Genomic DNA, 19,463 nt, shown 5'->3' with positions numbered 1-19,463 from the left:
CCTCTTCCTTCCTCAATCACGGTCCTATGGAATCCCTTCTCCCACCTCCATCTGGTTCCAATAGAATCCTCCCTCCTTCCATCAGGGTACTATGGAATTCCTCCTCCCTCGATTAGGGTCCTATGGAATCCCACCTCCCTCCTGTCATCAGGGTCCTATGGAATACCTCCTCCCTTCATCACAGTCCTATGGAATCCCTCCTCCCTCCATCCAGGATCTTATCGAATCCCTCCTCCCTCCTTCCAACTGGATCATACGGAATACTTTCTCCCTTGCTCCATCTGGGTCCTATGGACTCCCTCTCCTTCCTCCATCCAAGGTCCTATGGAATCCCTCCTCCCTCATTCATCAGGATCCTAAGGAATTCCTATTCTCTCTGTCCAGGGTCCTATGGAGTCCCTCCTCCCTCCATCAGGGTCGTATGGATTCCCTCCTCCCCCCATAAGTGTCTTATGCAATCCCTCTTCCCTCCTACATCAGGGCCCTATGGAATCCCTCCTACCTCCTTCCATCAGGATCCTATGGAATCCCTCCTCCTCCCTCCATCAGGATCCTATGGAATTCCTCCTCCTTCCATCAGGGCCCTATGGAATCCCTCCTCCTTCCTCCATCAGGATCCTTTGGAATCCCTCTTCCCTCCTCCATGACGGTCCCATGGAATCCCTCCTCCTTACATCCAGCGTCCTATGGGATCCCACCTCCCTACCTCCTATGGAATATCTCCCTCCCGTCATCGGTGCCCTATGGAATCCCTCCTCCCTCCATCAGGGTCGTACGGAATCCCTCCTCCCAACTCCATCCAGGCTTCCTATGAAATTCCTCCTCCCTCCTCCATCCTGGGTTCTCTGGAATTCCACCCACTCCATCAGGGTCCTATGGAATTCCTCCTTCCTCCTCCAGCAGGATCCTAAGGAATTCCTCCTCTCTCCATCCAAGGTCCTATGGAATCCCTCCTCCCTCCATCAGGGACCTATGGAATCCCTCATCTCTCCTCCAACAGGATCTTATGGAATCCCTCCTCACTCCATCCATTGGGTCCTATAGAACCCCTCCTCCTTCACTCCAGGGTCCTATGGAATTCCTCCTCTCTCCATCTAGGGTCCTATGGAATTCCTCCTCCTTCCATCCAGGGTCCTGTGGTATCCCTCCTCCCTCCATCAGGGTCCCATGATATTCCTCGTTCCTCCATCCATGGTCCCATGGAATCGCTCCTTCCTCATCTATCAAGAGTCCTATGGAATCCTTCCTCACTCCGTCCAGGATCCTAACAAATCCCTCCTCCCTCCCTCCAACTGTGTCCTATGGAATCCTTTTTCTGTCTCTCCATCTGGGTCCTTTGGACTCCATCCTACCTCCTCCATCCAGGATCCTATGAAATCCCTCCTCCCTGCATCAGGGTCCTATGGAATCCCTCCTCCCTCCATCAGGGTCCTATGGAATCACTCCTCCCTCCTCCATCAGGATCCTATGGAATCCCTCCTCCATCCATCAGGGTCCTGTGGAATCGCTCCTCCTTCCCTCCATCAGGGTCCTATGGAGTCCCTCCTCCCTCTATCCAGGGTCCTATGGAATCCCTCCTCCATCAATCAGGGTCCTGTGGAATCCCTCCTCCTTCCCTCCATCAGGGTCCTATGGAGTCCCTCCTCCCTCCATCCAGGGTCCTATGGAATCCCTCCTCCATCCATCAGGTTTCTATGGAATTCCTCCTTCCTCCTTCATCACGGTCCTATGGAATCCCTTCTTCCACCTCCATCAGGGTCCTATGGAATCCCCCCTCCCCCCTCCATCAGGGTCCTATGGAACCCCTCCTTCATTCAATAGGGTCCTATGGAATCCCTCCTCTCTCCTCCCTCAGGGTCCTATGGAATCCCTCCTCCCTCCATCAGGGTCCTATGGAATCCCTCCTCCCTCCATAAGGGTCCCTTAGAATCACTCCTCCCTCCTCCATCCAGGGTCCCGAGCTGCACCTAATTGAGTCCTTGATGGAGACTCCTGGATACATGTTTTAAAACTGACACGTGAGGGATTTGCTCACAGGAATCAGAGAAAGACCTTTATTTATTTAAGAACCAATGACTTTATTTGAAGAGACAGCGGACCTTGAACATGGAACTGAGGTGCCCGTTTTGCACGGGCAATGTGGCCATGGGCATCCGGGCACGGGGCAGGGAGGCCCCCTCGGCTCTCGGGAAGGCAGTCCCGGTCAGTGCTCCTCTCCGTCGCCCAGGGTGAGCTTGTGGAGCAGGTCCTCCTCCAGGCCGGACTCGGGGGCCTGCATCTGGCGCAGCTGGCTGATGTGGCCGCCCAGCTCCTGGAGGAAGGCCGCCTGTGGGTGCAGGCAGTGGCTCTCCAGGAACTCGCACAGGTGGGCGTCCTCCCGGTGGGTGGCCCGGCGGTGCAGGTGCCGCAGGCCCTGGTCCACTCTCTTCGCCAGGAGCAGGGCCTGCTCCAGGGCCATCAGGCTGCTGTCCCACTGGTGCTGCTGCGGCCGGGGGACGTCCTCCAGCAGGACCCGGCCCCCGCGCTGGCTCTGCAGCCACACCAGCCGCTCCGCCTGCTCCCTCTTCTTGAGGGCCCGCTTCCGGAAGTACTGGGAGCCCTGCTGCCAGGCCCGGTCGGGCCTCTGGAAGTAGCCGGCGATGGAGGTGTACACGGAGGCCGCGTAGAGCTCCAGGCCGATCTGCTGGTTGATGGCGGCCTCGCAGTCTGGATGGTAGCGCTGGCGCTCAGAGGAGGGCGGAGGAGTGGCCATGTCTGCAGGCGCAGGAGCGGGTTGGAGGTTGAGGCTGAGTGGATGAGGCCGGCGGGTCACAGGTGTAGGCGGCTGGGGTCTCCCTAGGTCCTGGGTGAGGGCAGGGCACCAGAGTCAGGCGTCTGCAGCGACAAGACACGTGGAAGGCTGCGGGCCGCTGGTGGTGGCGGTTGGCTCTGAGGGGACCCGAAGCAGTGACCGTTACTCAGGGGTCTGGGGAGGGGCGGGGGGCCCCTCACAGGGGGGCCTGAGGGGGCCCCGAGGAGGCGGGCAGCGCTGACCTTCTCCAGATTCCATGCCCGTCTCATGCTGGGCCCTGGCCTTCATGGCATTTTAAAGTGTGACCCATGAGGAGAAGTGCAACCGCTGCCAGGACATCAACTGAACTTGATTTCTCGGAGCAACTTGTGTGAATGTGGTCCCGATGTGGTTGTGTCCTTAACCGCCGCCCAGCCCTTTTGGGGAATCCTTATTGCCTCAGCATGAATCCCAAAGCTTCATCAGAATGATGTCAGCGTCTGCACCCACAGTACCCACAGCCTGTCCCCGGTCCTCGGCCTTGTGACACAAGCGACCTGCACTTCCTCCTGTTCACCATCAAGGCCCCCCTCTCTGCGGGCAGAGCCCGGCCTCCACAGCCTCACCGACTCTCCGCCTCCCATCTTCCCTCCTGTGAACTGGCCTTCCCGCCCTTTACTCTGTCTCCTCTCCATCTCTCAGCACAGCCCTGAAACACATTCTGCCCGCCCTGTCTGCCCCCAAGGGGGACAGTTCCCATGGTCTCAACGCAGACATCCTAAAGATTCCATCAAAATGCTATTAGAACTGGTAAATGAATTTAGTAAAGTTACAGGATAAAAACTTAGTGTTCAGAAATCCATAGCATGGTTATGTACCAATAGTGAAACATCAGAAAAGAAATTAAGAAAACATCCCATTTACAATTGCATCAAAAATACCTACCAGTAAATTTAACCAAAGAGGTAAAAACGTCTGAACTCTGAAAATAATAAGACAGTGAAGAACGCAATTGAAGAGGAAGCAAATAAATAAAAGCATATACTGTTTCTTATGGATAGGAACAATTAATGTAAAAAATGTCCATAGTACCAAAAGGATTATATAGATTCAACACAATCAATATCAAAATACCAGTGCCATTTACCATAGAACTGGAACAAATAATCCAAAAATTTTGACCCCAAATAGCCACAGCAATCTTGAGAAAGAAGAACAAAGTTGGAGGTATCATGCTACCATTGATAGAACTATTCTACAAGCCCCTAGTAATCAAAACAAAATGGTAATGGCAAAAGATGTCTAGCTCAATGAAACGGAATAACCCAGAAACAAACTCACACCTATACGGGCCATTAATCTATGGCAAAGGGGGGAAGAACATACAATGGAATAAGCACAGTCTAGTCCAGTGATGGCGAACCTTTTGAGCTCGGCATGTCAGCATTTTGAAAAACCCTAACTTAACTCTGGTGCCCTGTCACACATAGAAATTTTTTGATATTTGCAACTATGGTAAAACAAAGATTTATATTTTTGATATTTATTTTATATATTTAAATGCCATTTAACAAAGAAAAATCAACTAAAAAATGAGTTCACGTGTCATAGGTTCACCATCACTCTAGTCAATAAATGGTGCTGGGAAAACTGGACAAATACATGCAAAAATGATACTAGACCATTTTCTTACACTATATATCAGAATAAACTCAAAACTGATTAAAGAGTTAACTATAAGATGCAAACCCAGAAAACTCCTAGAAGAAAGATGGTCAGTAAACTTTTTGACATTGTTCTTAAATATATATATATATATATATATATATATATATATATATATATTATATATATATATACTAGAGGCCCGGTGCACGAAATTCGTGGACTGGGGGATGGGGTTCCCTCAGCCAAGCCTGCCCCTCAGTCCAGGAGCCCTCAGTAGATGTCCTACTAATGGCCACAGTCTGGCAGCAGAGGCTCGGTGCAGGCGTCCCGTTTGTGTGTGTGTGTGTGTGTGTGTGTGTGTGTGTGTGTGTGTGTGTCTGCTGGGGGCCTGCCCCCAGCCACACCTGGGAGGTGCCCCTCTCTGTTGATCTCTCAGGCTCCTGGCCTCCACTGCATGTTGTACTCTCCCTTGAGCTGTGGCCAGGGTGAGGCGCCCTTTCCTGCTGTGGGATTGCCAGAGCAACCTAGGGACAGGCGCACACAGGGCATGGCTGCAGGCCGCCCTTTCCTGCTCTGGGATCACCACAGTGATCCCAAGCGCAGGCACACAGGGAGGCTGGCTGCAGGCCCCCCTTTCCTGCTCCTTGATCGCCGCTGCAATCCCAAGGGCAGGCGCACAGGGGGGCTGGCTAGAGGCCGCTCTTTCCTCCTCAGGAATCGCAGTGGTGACCCAGGTGCTGGCGCACACATGGCTGGCTGCAGGCCACCTGTTGTAACGTACCCCGCGAATCACAGAAGGACGCCTCAAGAAGTCGAATTAAAGAGTCACATTGATTGCAACCCGGGACTATGAGGGGCCATTCCCAAATCTCATAGCCCTAAGATGGTGGCAAAACCAGACTTATATAGGCAAAATCACAAAGGTATTGATTACATCCCAGGGTTTGGAATGTGGCACCTGGCTCCCAAAAAAGCAGATTACAGAAGCAGAATTAAGCATGTTAATTACAGTTTCGGGTCTCGGGGTCACTGAATTGACAGGTATACATTATCTAGAGCCCTTGGGTCTCCCGACCACTGAGTTGTCAGGACAGTTTAGAGTAATTGTGCTTTCCTGGTCTCGGGACCACTGAGTCAGCTGGAACGCACCACCTGTGGCCACTAAAACAATTTAGGGTAATTGTGCTGTCCTGTTTCCCAGCTACAGAAGAATGTGCTCTCTAAGACCAGTATGATAACAATCAATGGAATAGTCATTCAATCGATAAGGCATTCAATCGAATGGGATGACTTATACAATTTAGAAAATCAAAGTAACCTGTCCATTGTTAAACAAAGCAAATAGGTACCATACTTCACACCCTTTCCTGCTCCATGATCTCTGGGGCAATCCCATGGGCAGGGGCACAGGGGGGCTGGCTAGAGGCCCCCCTTTCCTGCTCCATGATCGCAGCTGCAGGCGCACACGGAGGTTGGCTGCAGGCCCCCCTTTCCTCCTGTGGGATCGCAGTGGCGACCCAGGGGCAGGGGCACACGTGGGCTGGCTGCAGGCCCCCCTTTCCTGCTCCGTGATCGCAGCTGCGATTCCACAGGCAGGCGCACAGGGGGGCTGCCTAGAGACAGCCCTTTCCTGCTTCATGATCCCTGCAGCGACCCAGGGGCAGGTGCACAGGGGGGCTGGCTAGAGGCCGCTCTTTCCTGCTCAGGGATCTCAGTGGTGACCCAGGTGCAGGCGCACACAGGGCTGGCTGCAGGCCGCCCTTTCCTGCTCTGTGATCACCATGGCGACCCAGGGGCAGGCGCACATGGGGGCTGGCTAGAGACCACTCTTCCCTGCTCCCTGATCGCTGCAGTGACCCAGGGGCAGGCGCACAGGGGGACTAGCTGCAGGCCCCCCTTTCCTGCTATGGGATCTCCGGTTCCCCATCCCTGGCAGGGGCGGCCAGGGAAGAGGCAGGCACCGGCCTCTTCGGTGCCCCGCTCTGGCTTCTCTGATCACCGGCAGGGGGGCGGGCAAAGATGGCCGGTTCTCCCATTCAGGGCCAGGGGCCGTGCCTCCCGGCTCTTGCCTGCTGCCTGTATTTCCAATCACCGTCCTTTCCCTATGGCCTCCCATCATTGCGCCTCTGTATGCAAATTAACCGCCATCTTTGTTGGCAGTTAACCGCCATCTTTGTTGGCAGTTAATTTGCATATCACCCTGTTTAGCCAATGGGAAGGGTAGCGGATGTATGCTAATTACCATGTTTCTCTTTTATTAGATAGGACTAGAGTCCTGGTGCATGAATTCATGCATGGGTGGGGTCCAGAAGCCTGCCCCGATCAGTCTAATTGGGGCTGGGCCAGCCCAGGGGAGGGAACGTGAGAGGTTGATTGGTCAGCACCACCCCTGATCAGGCCGATTGGCCAGCCACAGTGCATGTCATAGTGACTGGTCATGTTGGTCACTTGGTTTTTTTATCCTATCTAATAATAGACAAACATGGTAATTAACCGTACCTCCAACACACTTCCCATTGGCTAATCAGGGTGATATGCAAATTAACTGCCAACCAAGATGGCGGCCGGGAGCCAGGCAGCTGAAGCGAACAGGAGGCTTACTTGCTTCAGTGATGGAGGAAGCCAAGGTTCCCCGCCTGCCACTGCTGGCCTCTGAGCTGCACTCTAAGAAGCAATGCTGCAATTATAGAAGCTAAATAAACACCATGCTTTCAACCAGCCGGCCAAGCTGGATTTGCAACAGTGTTCCAATTATAGAAGCCAAACAAACCAGATACCTGAGTTCAGCAGCCGAGGTCTCAGAGCTGGAGCCGAGCCTCAGAGCTAAAGCTGGCTCTCAGCTGCAGTGACAGCCATAGAAGGTAAATAAATCCCAGAATAAAAAAAAAAAAAAAAGAAAGAAAAAAAGGAGAGGTTGGGAGCTTTAGTCACCAGACAGCCTGAAAACGGCCCTCAGCCACTCACCCAGACTGGCCAGGCACCCCAGGGGGGACACCCACCCTGTAGGTGGTGTGACTAACTGAAAACAGCCACCATCCCCTCATCCAGGCTGGCCAGGCACCCAAGCAGGACCCCCCCACCCTGATCCGGGACACCCTTCAGGGCAAAAGAAATGGCTCCCACCCATGCACCAGGCCTCTATAGTATATAGTGAAAGGGTAATATGCCTCCCATCAACGGGATTAGTGGAGCCGCCGGGCCTTCCAAACCCAGGATCAGCGGAGCCATAAAGCCTCCTGAACTTGAGAACAGCGGAGCTGTGAGGCCTCCCGAACCTGGGATCAGCGGAGCTGTGAGGCCTCCTAGCACCTGGATCAGCTGAGCAGCGAGACCTCACTGCCCTGGTGACAAGCAGAGCCGCAAGGCCTCCCAGGACTTTGATCAGTGGAGGCACGAGGCCTCCTGGCCCCTGAAGCAGTGTGAGAGGGGGCAACGCCCAAACCCCCAGATCGCCCTGCGGCTCTGTGTGTGACAGGGGGCGGGGCCACAACTCCCTATCTTCTCTGCTCTGTTCATGACAGGGGATGGCGCCCTAACCCCCTGATCGGCCCTGCTCTGTGCCTGATAGCGGGAAGCTCCCCAACCCCCTGATCTGCTCTGTACTGTGTGTGACAGGGGGTGGTGCCCCAACTCCCCTATTGGCCCTGCTCTGTGTGTGAGAGGGGGCAGCGCCCCAACCCCCTTATCGGCCCTGCTCTGTGCATGAGAGGGGGTGAATCCGCAACCTCCCCATTGACCCTGCCTTGATTGTGACAGGGGGTGGCACCTCCACCACCCAATCGGCCCTACCCTGATCGTGACTGAGGGTGGCGCCCCAACTCCCCAATCAGCCCTACTCTGAGCCTGACCAGGGGCTGCACCTAGGGATTGGGCCTGCCCTCTGCCAACCGGGAGCGGGCCTAAGCCAGCAGGTCATTATCTCCGAAGGGGTCCCAGACTGTGAGAGGTCACAAGTGGAGCTGAGGGACACGCCCCCCCGCCAGTGCACAAATTTTTGTGCACCAAGCCTCTAGTCTATACTAATAAAAGAGAAACATGGAAATTGGCATCACTCTGCTATGCCCACCAGCCAATCAGGATGAGTATGCAAATTAACCCAACAAAGATGGCGGTTAATTTGCATAAGCCAGTGGGAGAAAGATCAATATCATATGATCTCAGTCATATGTGAAAAATAACTAAGAACATAAAGTGATGAAAAAATAGACCTAGAGTCAAAGAGACATGGAACACACTAGGGAAAGAAGGAGAGGGTGGAGGGAGGAAGAATTCAACCACTGAACTCATGTGCGTATATGCATAACCCATGGACACAGACAATGGGATGGTGAAGGATTTGGGGGTAAGGTGCTGGGAGAGGTCACTAGGGTAAAAAAAGGGACATGTATAATACTTTCAGCAATAAAAAGAAAAGTAAAAAGCCAGCTCTAACCGGTTTGGCTCAGTGGACTGAGCATTGGCCTGTAGATTGAAGGGTCCCATGTTTGATTCTGGTCAAGGGCACATGCCCAGGTTATGGGCTCAATCCCTAGTAGGGGGTGTGCAGGAGGCACATGATCAATAATTCTCATCATTGAAGTTTTCATCTCACTCCATCTCCTTTCCTCTCTGAAATGAATAAAAATATATTTTTTTAAAAAAGTCAAAGCTGTCTTTGGAAATTCAGGTCCCTGTGACCCCAGAACTGATCTTTCACAACATTGCCTTAGTGCACAATACCCGCAGGGCACTTGGAGTCTGCCTTTCTTCCCATGAGGACAAATGAAAACTCAGTTCTCATACTGAGACTAAGGATGTGAGATGGGGAGTGAGTGTGGAGGTTAAATGGAGGCCAGCTTGCAGTGTGGGGTGGCTAATGACCAGCTAATGATGCAATGACCGGCTAATAGTTTGAATTTAGAGTGGGTTTCATTGGTCTCTACACCTACCCTCCCCCAAATACACACACTCACAACCTAAACCTGATTGGACTGTCTCATGAGGAATTGGTCAAGAGGCTCAAGTGTTTGTGAGAAACTGGTTGATTTCTAAGAAATTCTTACTGCAAGTAGCTGCAGGGTGGGGTGAACAAGAAGAAAAGAGAAGAAAGGGGCTTAAAAAAGGAAACGGTAAGAGGGGGGAGACTATAAAAGAAGAGCCCAGCTGCACAGAGATCTCAGCTACTCCACGGGCCACCTCTTCAGTGTCCCCCGCAGCCCAGGATGAAATTGATTCTGCAGGGAAGAGGCTGTTATTGCTAAAAATGAGCTACAACGTGGCCACAGGGGAGAGCTACAAGGCCACTGCCTTCCAGAGACCCTTGCACCTGGGTTAGTGGTCCAGGTGCCATGGAAGCTGAAATGGATTTTGTGGACCCCTGAAATGAACAGAAGAACAGTGCAAAAGGCAGTGAGTATGACAAGCTCATTGTCTGTTGGGAAGCAATAACATTGACCAAGAGCTGATAAACAGAATAGAGAGAGCCAGGGGCCAGAGACTGCACCGCTTCCTGCACAGATGAACCTTCTTCTCAAACAGAGACGTGAACCAAGTCCTCGATGCCTATGAAAACAAGAAGCTGTTTCGCTGGTAAATGGGCAGGGGCCCCTCTTCCGAAGCCATGCATGTAGGCCACCACATCCCGTTCATTTTCACAAAGTGGCTGCGGGACATGTTGAATGTGCTCTTGCTCATCCGGATGGCAGATGAGTAGAAGTACCTGTGGAAGTCCTGACCCTGGACCAGGCCTATGGCTACTCCATGGAAAATGCCAAGGACATCATCACCTGTGGCTTTGACATCAACAAGCCCATCTTCTCTGACCTCGACTACATGGGGGTGAGCACAGACTTCTACAAGAATATGGTGAAGATCAGAAGCACGTGACCTTCAACCAAGTGAAAGGCATTTTTTGGCTTTGCAGACAGTGATTGCAAGGGGAAGATCAGCTTTCCTGCCATCCAGGCTGCTCCCTCCTTCAGTAACTCATTCCCACAGAACTTTGGGAGCGAGATGGACGTCCAAGGCCTCAGCCCCTGTGCCATCAACCAGGATCCTTACTTCAGGATGACAAGAGATGTCACACCCAGGATTTTCTATCCTAAACCACCCTGCTGCACTCGACCTTCTTCCCCTCCCTGCAGGGGACTCTGACCCAAAGGAGTGCCAGTGACCCCAACTGGTCCACTTCCTCACAGACACAGCCAAGCAGATCAAGTCCAAGGTCAACAAGTATGTGTTTTATGGACGGAGACACATCATGGAGGAGCACAGGCAGTTTGGGGGAAATGGCCACCTGGACGTGTCCTTCATGTACATGACCTTCTTGCTCGAGGATGAGGACAAGCTGGAGCAGATCAGGAAGGATTACAGCAGTGGAGCCATGCTCACCTGGGAGCTCAAGAAGGAGCTCATGCAGGTCCTGCAGCCCCTCCTGGCAGAGCACCAGTCCAGGTGCAAGTAGGCTATGGAAGAGATATTCAAAGAATTCTTGACACACACCCCCACCCCTGCCCAGAGCTGTCCTATGACTTTCAATAATGCCCATTTTATATCTGCACAGAAGGAACCATAATTTATCCAGAGGCTCTGTCACGTGGCTTCCGGTTCCTGGTGTCTGTAACTCTGTGTGTCTGTCAGTACTGTTTCTCCCTGTGTCATCCTTTCCAAAGACACCCTGTGAGCTGCCTGCTCTGCCCCTAGGAGGACCTCCATTGGACAACATCCCACTCTACATACACCCTTAAAGCCTGATGGTTATACAGCCTTTGGTCTAGGTGTTCATTTCAGGAAGTTTAATGGGCACAGGCCTATTTCAGCCCATCCCCCCAAAATCAAACAGAAATGCTAGCTGTGCTTTTGACTGAGAGATCTCCCAGCTTGAAAGCTGCTTTTCACACTGAGTATTAGCCCCAGGTGGCCCCTTTTATTAAGTTGAGTCTGTGGGAGAAACTTTCCAGCTCACTTCCTGAAATCCATACCTCATGTGTTCTCCTGGAACCTCTGCCCTTCCCTGAGCCTCCCCATGCTGCTTCCAGGGACTGGTCCTAAGCAGACACTGTGCCCCCACCCTGTGGCAGCTGAGGGGAATGTGTGTTCTTTGTAGAAACCTTTGTCCTGACACTTGATTGGCTCGGAGGACTGCAAAGAGCAGTGCCTTGCTGGTGTCCTGGGCTGTAGAGAACAAACAGCAGCCCTAGGCACCAAAGAAAACATTCAGTCTTGTGCCCTGTGTAGTCTGGGAAAGCAGAAGAATATCCCAGGAAATCCCTTCATGGAGGTGAAGGGTCGACTCCTTAGCACAATACCCTAAATAAATTAATTTTGGTCCCATGGGTGGTGGGTGTATGGATAGAATATATATGTGACATACAATCCATGTTTCCTGGCCAACCTACCTTTGTGGACATCCCATTGAATTAATTAGCCATTTCAGTGGAAAGAAAGTTAGTCTGTCTTTATCATGTTCAGGCTGCTTTACCTCACATTTAACACCCACATTTTTGGAGTCATGGGAAATCTCTGTATGACAAGTCATCACATGGAGAGATATTACAAGAAACAGGGACTATCATAAATATGATGATATGCCTCAGGGATTTTTGACCCTAAGGATATTAAAAGTCATAGGCAGATTTGAAAAGTGTTCAGAAAGTTCTAACTAAATAGTTAATTTTATAAAAATATTTTACTTTATTCTATTCCATAGATGAGCATGTATTATCTTCTGTTCAGCTAAAGAGTGGAATAATTGATTTAATATATGTATGAATATATTTTCCTTCTAGATCAGGGGGACAGTAAATTTTACTGTAAAAAATCAGATAGGAAATATTTTAGGCTTGCAGGCCATATGATCTCTGTGATAATTCCTAAATTCTCATGTCGTAGTGCAAAGGTAGCCATGGACAATTAAAAAAAAATGCATAAAATTACTTCGGCTACGGGTTACAAGTTGTGCTTAACAAAATAATTGTCGTAATGCATTATAAATTGAGTATTATCGGAGCGATAGTTCTTTCATTATGCACGATTATCTTGGAATTCATCCCAAGTTGTAGCTGGCACAATTTTTAATATACTTTTACTGATTTTCAGAGAGGGAGAGGAAGAGAGAGAAACATCAATGATGACACAGAAACATTAATCGGCTGCTTCCAGCATGTACCCCCCGCCCCAACACACACACTGGGGATCGAGCCAGCAACACGGGCATGTGCCCTGAGCAGGAATCAAACTATGACCTCCTGATACATAGGTCTACACTCAACCACTGAGCCACATAGGCTGGGCAACAAGATCCTTTTTAAGTAATTCATTTATTTATGGTCATTTTTAATGAATAATTGAAATGAAAATATAATACTCCTAACACAACCAAAACCAAGAGGAGTATATATAAATATTTACTTCATAGTTGGTAAAATACATAACACATTGAAGCAGAAGCTAATTCAGAAAGTTTTATTAGAAATAGGTGTTAAAAATTTACAGATATTGTGGAATCAAATTGTCCATACACAGTGAGGCACTCATGGTGAATTCTGACTTATGTTAAAATGAGAGAGACACACTAGCCAAGTGAGCAGTAAATAGAAAATTGTCTAATCCTCTTCGTCCCCTGAATCCTCCTCTTTGGGTTTGGAGAGGAGTTTCATTACTCGGTGTATAGGAGTCTTCACAGACTCATAGTTCCATCCCTTCCTCATAAACATCTTCTCAATCACACCTGGCATCCTGTAGCCCTTGCTTACAATGAAATCTTTGAAGGCAATTGGTCCATAAAGTTCATCAATAATGTCTGGTTCAAGATGCCTTCCATCGGTCAAATGTTCCTTGTCAGGGACGGCTTTAGGGTCGGGAAAGGGCTGGTCATTGACCAGCTTTTTCCAGGATTTGGGGTCCAGGTACCATGCTCCATACCTTATCTTCTCCCGTTTGGGTTTATAAGGGTCTTGTTGTTTGCGGAGTTTCCTTTCCCAGTTACCTTCCTGCATGGAGAATTTTCTCTGCTGTATGTCATCTAGCTGTTTGCAGGGCCTTATATTCAAAGGAAGCTGGCTTATTTTCTTTATTTTGACTGTATTATGGGTGAGTGGGACCTCTAACTCAACTTGAAACTGTTTCATGAGGTCCTCTTCATCAATGCCTATGTCTCCAAAATTATCATCGATCCATCTGCAGAATTCACGAATTCTTCTTCTTGATTTCTGGAGCCCAGGATCCTTGGGGATATCCATTGTGCATGCTGCATTTGTCTCTTCCTCAGGAAACAAACTGAATAAATATGACTGGAGACTCTCCTTGGCCGTTTCCACGTAGGCTTGGTCTTCAGGTTCCAGGTTGTCCTCCTCGGGAGGTTCCAGGTTGAGCTTCCAGGCAGATTTGGGGTGGACTGCCTGGGGAGGCTCCAGGTTCACTGCCTCGGGAGGTTCTAAGTTCACTGCCTGAGGAGGCTCCAGGTTCACTGCCTGGGGAGGCTCCAGGTTGACCTCCTCAGGATGTTCTTCACACAGGTGTGTGGGGGTCTTCTTTCTTTCCTTGGTGCCCTCACAATACGCCCACGTGTCCTCCATCTTCCTGTCAGGATCTAGCACTTCCAGGACCTTGAGCAGGAGGTCTGGAGGGAGAGCTTCCTCCAGATTCGGGCAGTTAACCAAGGAATGCTGGGTCAGGCTGGCTTCAATGTTCTCTACAAAGGCCTTCCGTGCTCGCTGGGCTGGCGAGAGCTTGGAACACAGGTCCGCTCCCGTGGGCGGCTGCCTGTGAATCTTTTTGGGCGGAGGGCGGGGAATTCTATGAGCAATCATGGGGAGAAAGCCTTCCCGAGGGCCACGAGTGATCACATCTTCAGCAGATGGACAGCCCGTTCTGAAGTCGTCCAGTCCCTCCTTCACAAATACCCACCGCCGGCTGTCCATGGAGGTGGGGCACTTCCCAAGCTTGTTGTTCTGCCTGGAGAGATAGCGGGAAGGCAACCTGTCCCTGTCCTTGAACCAGGGCTTACATTTCATGCCCAGGGGCACGGGCTCCAGCGGTCCTGGCCCTAGCAGCCACTTCTTGCTGGGCTCCGGCTTCTTGTCCAGCTTCGGCCCTGACTGCCACGGCTTGATCAGCCCTGACTCTATGAGCGCCTTCTTCCTCAGGTCCGACTTTAACAGCCACCCCTTGTGGGGCTCAGGTAAGGGCCACTGCTGGCACGCCATGGCGCCCTTGGCCCAGGGCGCCCAGTGGCTTCAGGGGTTTGTTGTCCCAGCGGCCCCGTTGCTAGGAGACCATTGCCTGGTGCTGACTCATGCTTATTCTTTCCCGAGGTGGGTCAGCACGTGCCCCTGCACAGCCTGCATTGTCCGGGGATGGCCGGCAAGGTTGCATTCTTGCTTGTGGTACAGAACTGTTCCCGTGTATGGGCACTCCTCCACAGGTCAGCTCCCCATTCATCTTTTGATGGACTTTTGGACTGATTCCAGTTTGAAGCTGTTTGGAAATCAAGGGGTCACGAATATTTCACGTGTTCACATCTTCATACAAGTACTTTCATTTCTCCTGGATAAATTATAGGTAACAATTGAAAGGAGGGAGCTTCTGAGAACCATGTTTTTTCTATGTACTCACAGCCGTCAGGTTTTGATATCTGCCCAAATATGGGTGAAGTGAGTGAGGCATTGGGTATACAACTTAAGATGGCACCCCAAATCCCCCTCAGAAATCAAGATCAATTATCTTTTAAGGTAACATTTCAACATAATCAGGAAAACAGTGCCATAGTAAAGCCTGAGGACAAAGGATAGGTCAGTGCCCTACTATGGATCCTGTCTTTACTTAAAACCCATGGGTTGTTCACCATCCATTTTCTTTTTACAAATAATATTTGCCCTTTTTAGATACTGTTGTGTTTCTTGGAAAGAGCTTGATTCTTTGGGATCCTTTTTAAGATTTGATTTAAATAACCAGAGCAGTTCCCTGTGATAGTACATGGCTAAATACTGTTAGACCATGTGGTATGGTTAATTAACTGTTCCTCACTACTGAAGCAAGACCCTTCCATGTAAATTATTCAATGCCTGTGCAGCTAGAGATCTTCTAGTCTGGCTGACAGTAAAGGTCACTATTGCAGGCCCTGTGTGAGTATCAGTTATCAAGAATCCTTTCCAGTGGTTTCTTTCCTGGCTTCTAATATTCACACACGAGCTGATCAGTAATCCCCTGAATCATTCTTGTGGGGTGCAAGATTCTAGAGTTCCGTCTCTTTCTCTCATTTTGCTCTCTGGTTGTCTGCCTTGAGATCTCTACCCACCTTGTTCTCTGTGGTGTCTTAGCTCCATCTCCTTTACATAGCGTGACCTCTCTGAGCTGTGGCCTAGAAACAGAAGGAATGTGGAGCCATCATAGGAGTCACCTCATTTATTTCCTATCTGTGAGGCATCTGTCCCTGCTTCCTGATGTCCAGTGTCTTTCATAATTTTATCTTATTTTCTTTCATTATTTTTTCACGTGCTCCAGGGCATAAATCTGATACCCTTTACTCTACTTTGCCCAGAAGAGAAAATATGATCAACTTTTTTTGTTTCGTCTCCATCAATTTGTGAGTCTGCCTTTGCAAAGGTCTACCACGGCTTCCGAGCTATCATGGGGAGAAAGCCCGCCCGAGGGCCATGAGTGTTCACATCTTCAAGAGATGGCAGCCCTTTGTGAAGTCGGGCTGTCCATCTCGTGGTACCGTAAATTCTTGCTATTCTCCATGATTAGAAATTGTAGATCACACCGACATTATTGAAACAAATGCCTCTTTTAAAATCCATACCAACCTATTTTACTTTTTTCCCTAATTCTCAGGATAACCATCTACTTCAACTTCCAAAAAATAAATAATAAACTCCTTAGCATATAACATTAGGTGTTTTACAATCTCAATGCAGCATGGATTTTTCTTGGTCATAGCCAATGATACACTAATACACAAATTACAGATTAGATGTAATTCTTCAACCATGGCAGCAACTTGAATCTTGTCCTCAAATACATTTTTTATTCATTTAGTTATTCAGCACACATTGGTTCAGTTCTCCTTTTGTATGAGGCAGTGTGTCCAATATTCAAACTCTTGCAATTAAAGATACAAACACTATATTTTCCCTATAATCAATTTCCCATCAATTTTTGCCATCTGATTATTTTAAAGATTTTCTTCAGACATCACCTTTGAAGTACATTCTTTCTGAGTAAGTGTTAAGTGAAGCAGGCTGAAATTGCAAATCAATGAAATAGCATTAAATATATTAATACAGCTAAGATGACTTAAGATGGTTGGTATAAATTAAAATATGAAGCTAAGGAATAGAAAATCAGTGACCACGATTCAGTGGGAACTCAATCTATTCTAGAAATCGTTGCTTGTAAATTAGTATTATTATTAATATCACTATTAATATTAATATTATTGTTTCCTGCAGTATGAAGCACAGGGAGAATATCTCCGTTTAAGGATACGAATGAAGTGACATTTTCATAGGAAAAATGACAAGTAGCCTGAAGGTAATGCCCAGTATATTCAAAGCCCTTTAAAAGTTCACTATTAATCCCAGCAACAACACAGCCCCGGTAACTAACTATTACGCAGCCAGCTCTGGGCAGTGAACTTCCACTGGACAGAGAGGCCCTATAACCTCAGAGGCCAACCCCAGAACACTGCTACTCAGAGGCTGACCCACAAACTGACTCTTTGCTAAACACAAAATAAGGCAGTCTGGGAAACAAATGCGGCTTGCTTTAAAATAAGGACTGTGGTTTACAACACAGAGGAACAGTGTATCGCAGGGAAACTCAACACTCTCCTGAATACCTGGCAGGTCTAAGGCAAGCCACACTGAAGAATAGAAGAACCGAAGGACCTTCACTACTGCCATTTTTTTTTCTTTTTTCACCTTTTAACTAAGAAACCAATTTTTTTTCTTTTTTTTCTTTTTCTTTTCTTCTTTTTTTTTCTTCTTTTTTCCATCACCTGATTTTACCCTTTTAATTACTACCGTCTTATTTTTAACCAATATTATTACTGCTACCATTTTACCATTTTTTTTAAAGTGCCATTTTATTATCTCTTTATTTTATTTTGGGATTAGTGTTCTCCATTCTATTTTCATCGTTATATTATTGGTTGTTTCTAGTTTGCATTCATCTCCAGGGAGCTGTTGCTGGAATTTGTTGGGATTAATGGCTGTTCTATAGGAGTATTCTCCTCATATAAAAAAGTCTCTTCCCCTCTTCCACTTCATTCTCTCTTTTCACTCTTTTTTTTTCTTTCTTCTTTTCTTTACTTATCTCGCTTTTATTTTCCCCCATTCATTTTCCCAATTTCATTTTTGTACTCCTTTTTTTGGTCCCTACTTTTCTTTTCTTTTTTCTCTTTTATCTTTTTCTCTTCCTTCTTCCTTATCCCCTAATTCTCTTAATTCAGGTGGTCACCTTTATTTGGGATTATTAATATCGTGAATATATTTTGTATAGTGCCTGGTACGTGGTGCCTTGTTGTGTTGTATTTTGTGCCTTTAAATCAACGCAGCAGATCCAAGCAACAGCAACCTCCTGAGCACCACACCCTCTGCTGAGGAACAGCTTCTGTACGTGAAACCTCGCCCCACCAGCCAGAAGAGCCACCACAGCTGTGAACAGCACCCACCAGAGGAGCTGCTGCCAACTGAAGAGCAGCTGCTACCGCAACCGCCCGAAGAGCAACCACACACCAAGGAGTCACTGCCACCAAGGGAGCAACCACTGAACGACTCAACGTCTAGATATGTCAGTGAGATCAAACATGGGCAGACAAAAAAAACCCCAAAGGAGAGAGAAGGAGGACTCTCCAGAAAAGCAGCTAAGTAATACAGAGGCATGCAACATGACAGAAAAAGAATTCAGAATAAGGGTCCTAGAGTGCATAAACCGGATGGAGGAAAAAATCCACAACTTCTGCAAGAAGCTAGAAGAAACAGATGAAAAAATCAACAACTTAAGTAAGACCCAAGAAGAAATGAAGAGTGATATAGCTGCAATGAAAAACTCCATTGAAAGTATCAACAGTAGACTAGGAGAAGCGGAGGACCGAATTAGTGAATTAGAAGACAAGGAAGCAAAACACACCCAAAATGTACTGCAATTGGAGAAAAAAATTAAAAGACAGGAGGAGAGCCTAAGGGAGCTTTGGGACAACATGAAACGAAACAACATACGAATAATAGGGGTACCAGAACAACAGAAGGATGAACAAGGATTAGAAAACCTATTAGAAGAAATAATATCAGAAAACTTCCCTGAGGTGGGGAAGAAAAAAGTCACACAAGCCCAGAGAGTCCCAAACAAGGTGAACCCGAAAAGACCCACACCAAGACACATCATAATTACCATGGCAAACGTTCAGGACAAAGAGAGAATCTTACAGGCTGCAAGAGAGAGACGGAAAGTTACATACAAGGGATCTCCCATTAGATTGTCAAATGATTTCTCAACAGAAACACACCAGGCCAGAAAAGAATGGACAGAAATTTACAAAGTGATGCAAAGCAAAGGACTGAATCCAAGAATATTCTAACCAGCAAGGCTATCATTCAAACTTGAAGGGGAAATAAGAAGCTTCACAGACAAAAAAAAAGGCTAAGGGAGTTTATCACCACCAAGCCAGCAATGCAAGGAATGCTAAAGGGACTGGTATAAAAATAAGAAATAAAAAGCTCAGAAAGAAAACAGCCACACAAAAACAGAAATGGCTACAAACAAATACCTTTCAATAATAACTTTAAACGTAAACGGACTAAATGCTCCAAACAAAAGACATCGAGTGGCTGAATGGATAAAAAAACATGACCCATACATCTGCTGTCTACAAGAAACCCACCTCATTAGAAGGGACTCACACAGACTGAAAGTGAAATGATGGAAAAATATCTTTCAGGCAAATGGAAAGGAAAAGAAAGCTGGGGTAGCAATACTTATATCGGACAAAATTGACCTCAAAGTGAAGGCCATAACAAGAGATAAGGAAGGCCACTTCATAATA

General features: G+C 48.2%; 2 protein-coding genes and 1 pseudogene across 3 annotated transcripts; 1 reads left to right on the top strand and 2 right to left on the bottom strand.

Moving 5' to 3' along the window:
* Window positions 1–2,203: 2,203 nt before the first annotated feature.
* LOC308511551 (ferritin heavy chain-like) lies at window positions 2,204–2,752 on the bottom strand (the record flags this gene model as incomplete). The annotated part of the gene is made up of 1 exon (XM_081081569.1): window positions 2,204–2,752. The coding sequence occupies one exon, from the start codon at window positions 2,750–2,752 to the stop codon at window positions 2,204–2,206; it is 549 nt and encodes a 182-aa protein (XP_080937695.1).
* A 5,992-nt stretch (window positions 2,753–8,744) lies between these two features.
* LOC308511550 (tryptophan--tRNA ligase, cytoplasmic-like) lies at window positions 8,745–10,880 on the top strand (annotated as a pseudogene). Its single transcript has 2 exons — window positions 8,745–8,780; window positions 9,639–10,880. The product of its transcript is annotated as a tryptophan--tRNA ligase, cytoplasmic-like (transcript).
* A 2,140-nt stretch (window positions 10,881–13,020) lies between these two features.
* LOC308511549 (protein FAM47E-like) lies at window positions 13,021–14,622 on the bottom strand (the record flags this gene model as incomplete). The annotated part of the gene is made up of 2 exons (XM_081081568.1): window positions 13,021–13,883; window positions 13,971–14,622. The coding sequence occupies 2 exons, from the start codon at window positions 14,620–14,622 to the stop codon at window positions 13,021–13,023; spliced, it is 1,515 nt and encodes a 504-aa protein (XP_080937694.1).
* Between the last annotated feature and the right edge of the window lie 4,841 nt (window positions 14,623–19,463).

This window comes from Myotis nattereri, assembly GCF_964212035.1.
Source record: "Myotis nattereri genome assembly, chromosome: X".
Lineage (NCBI taxonomy): Eukaryota > Metazoa > Chordata > Mammalia > Chiroptera > Vespertilionidae > Myotis > Myotis nattereri.
This window is presented reverse-complemented; position numbering and strand designations above follow the sequence as displayed.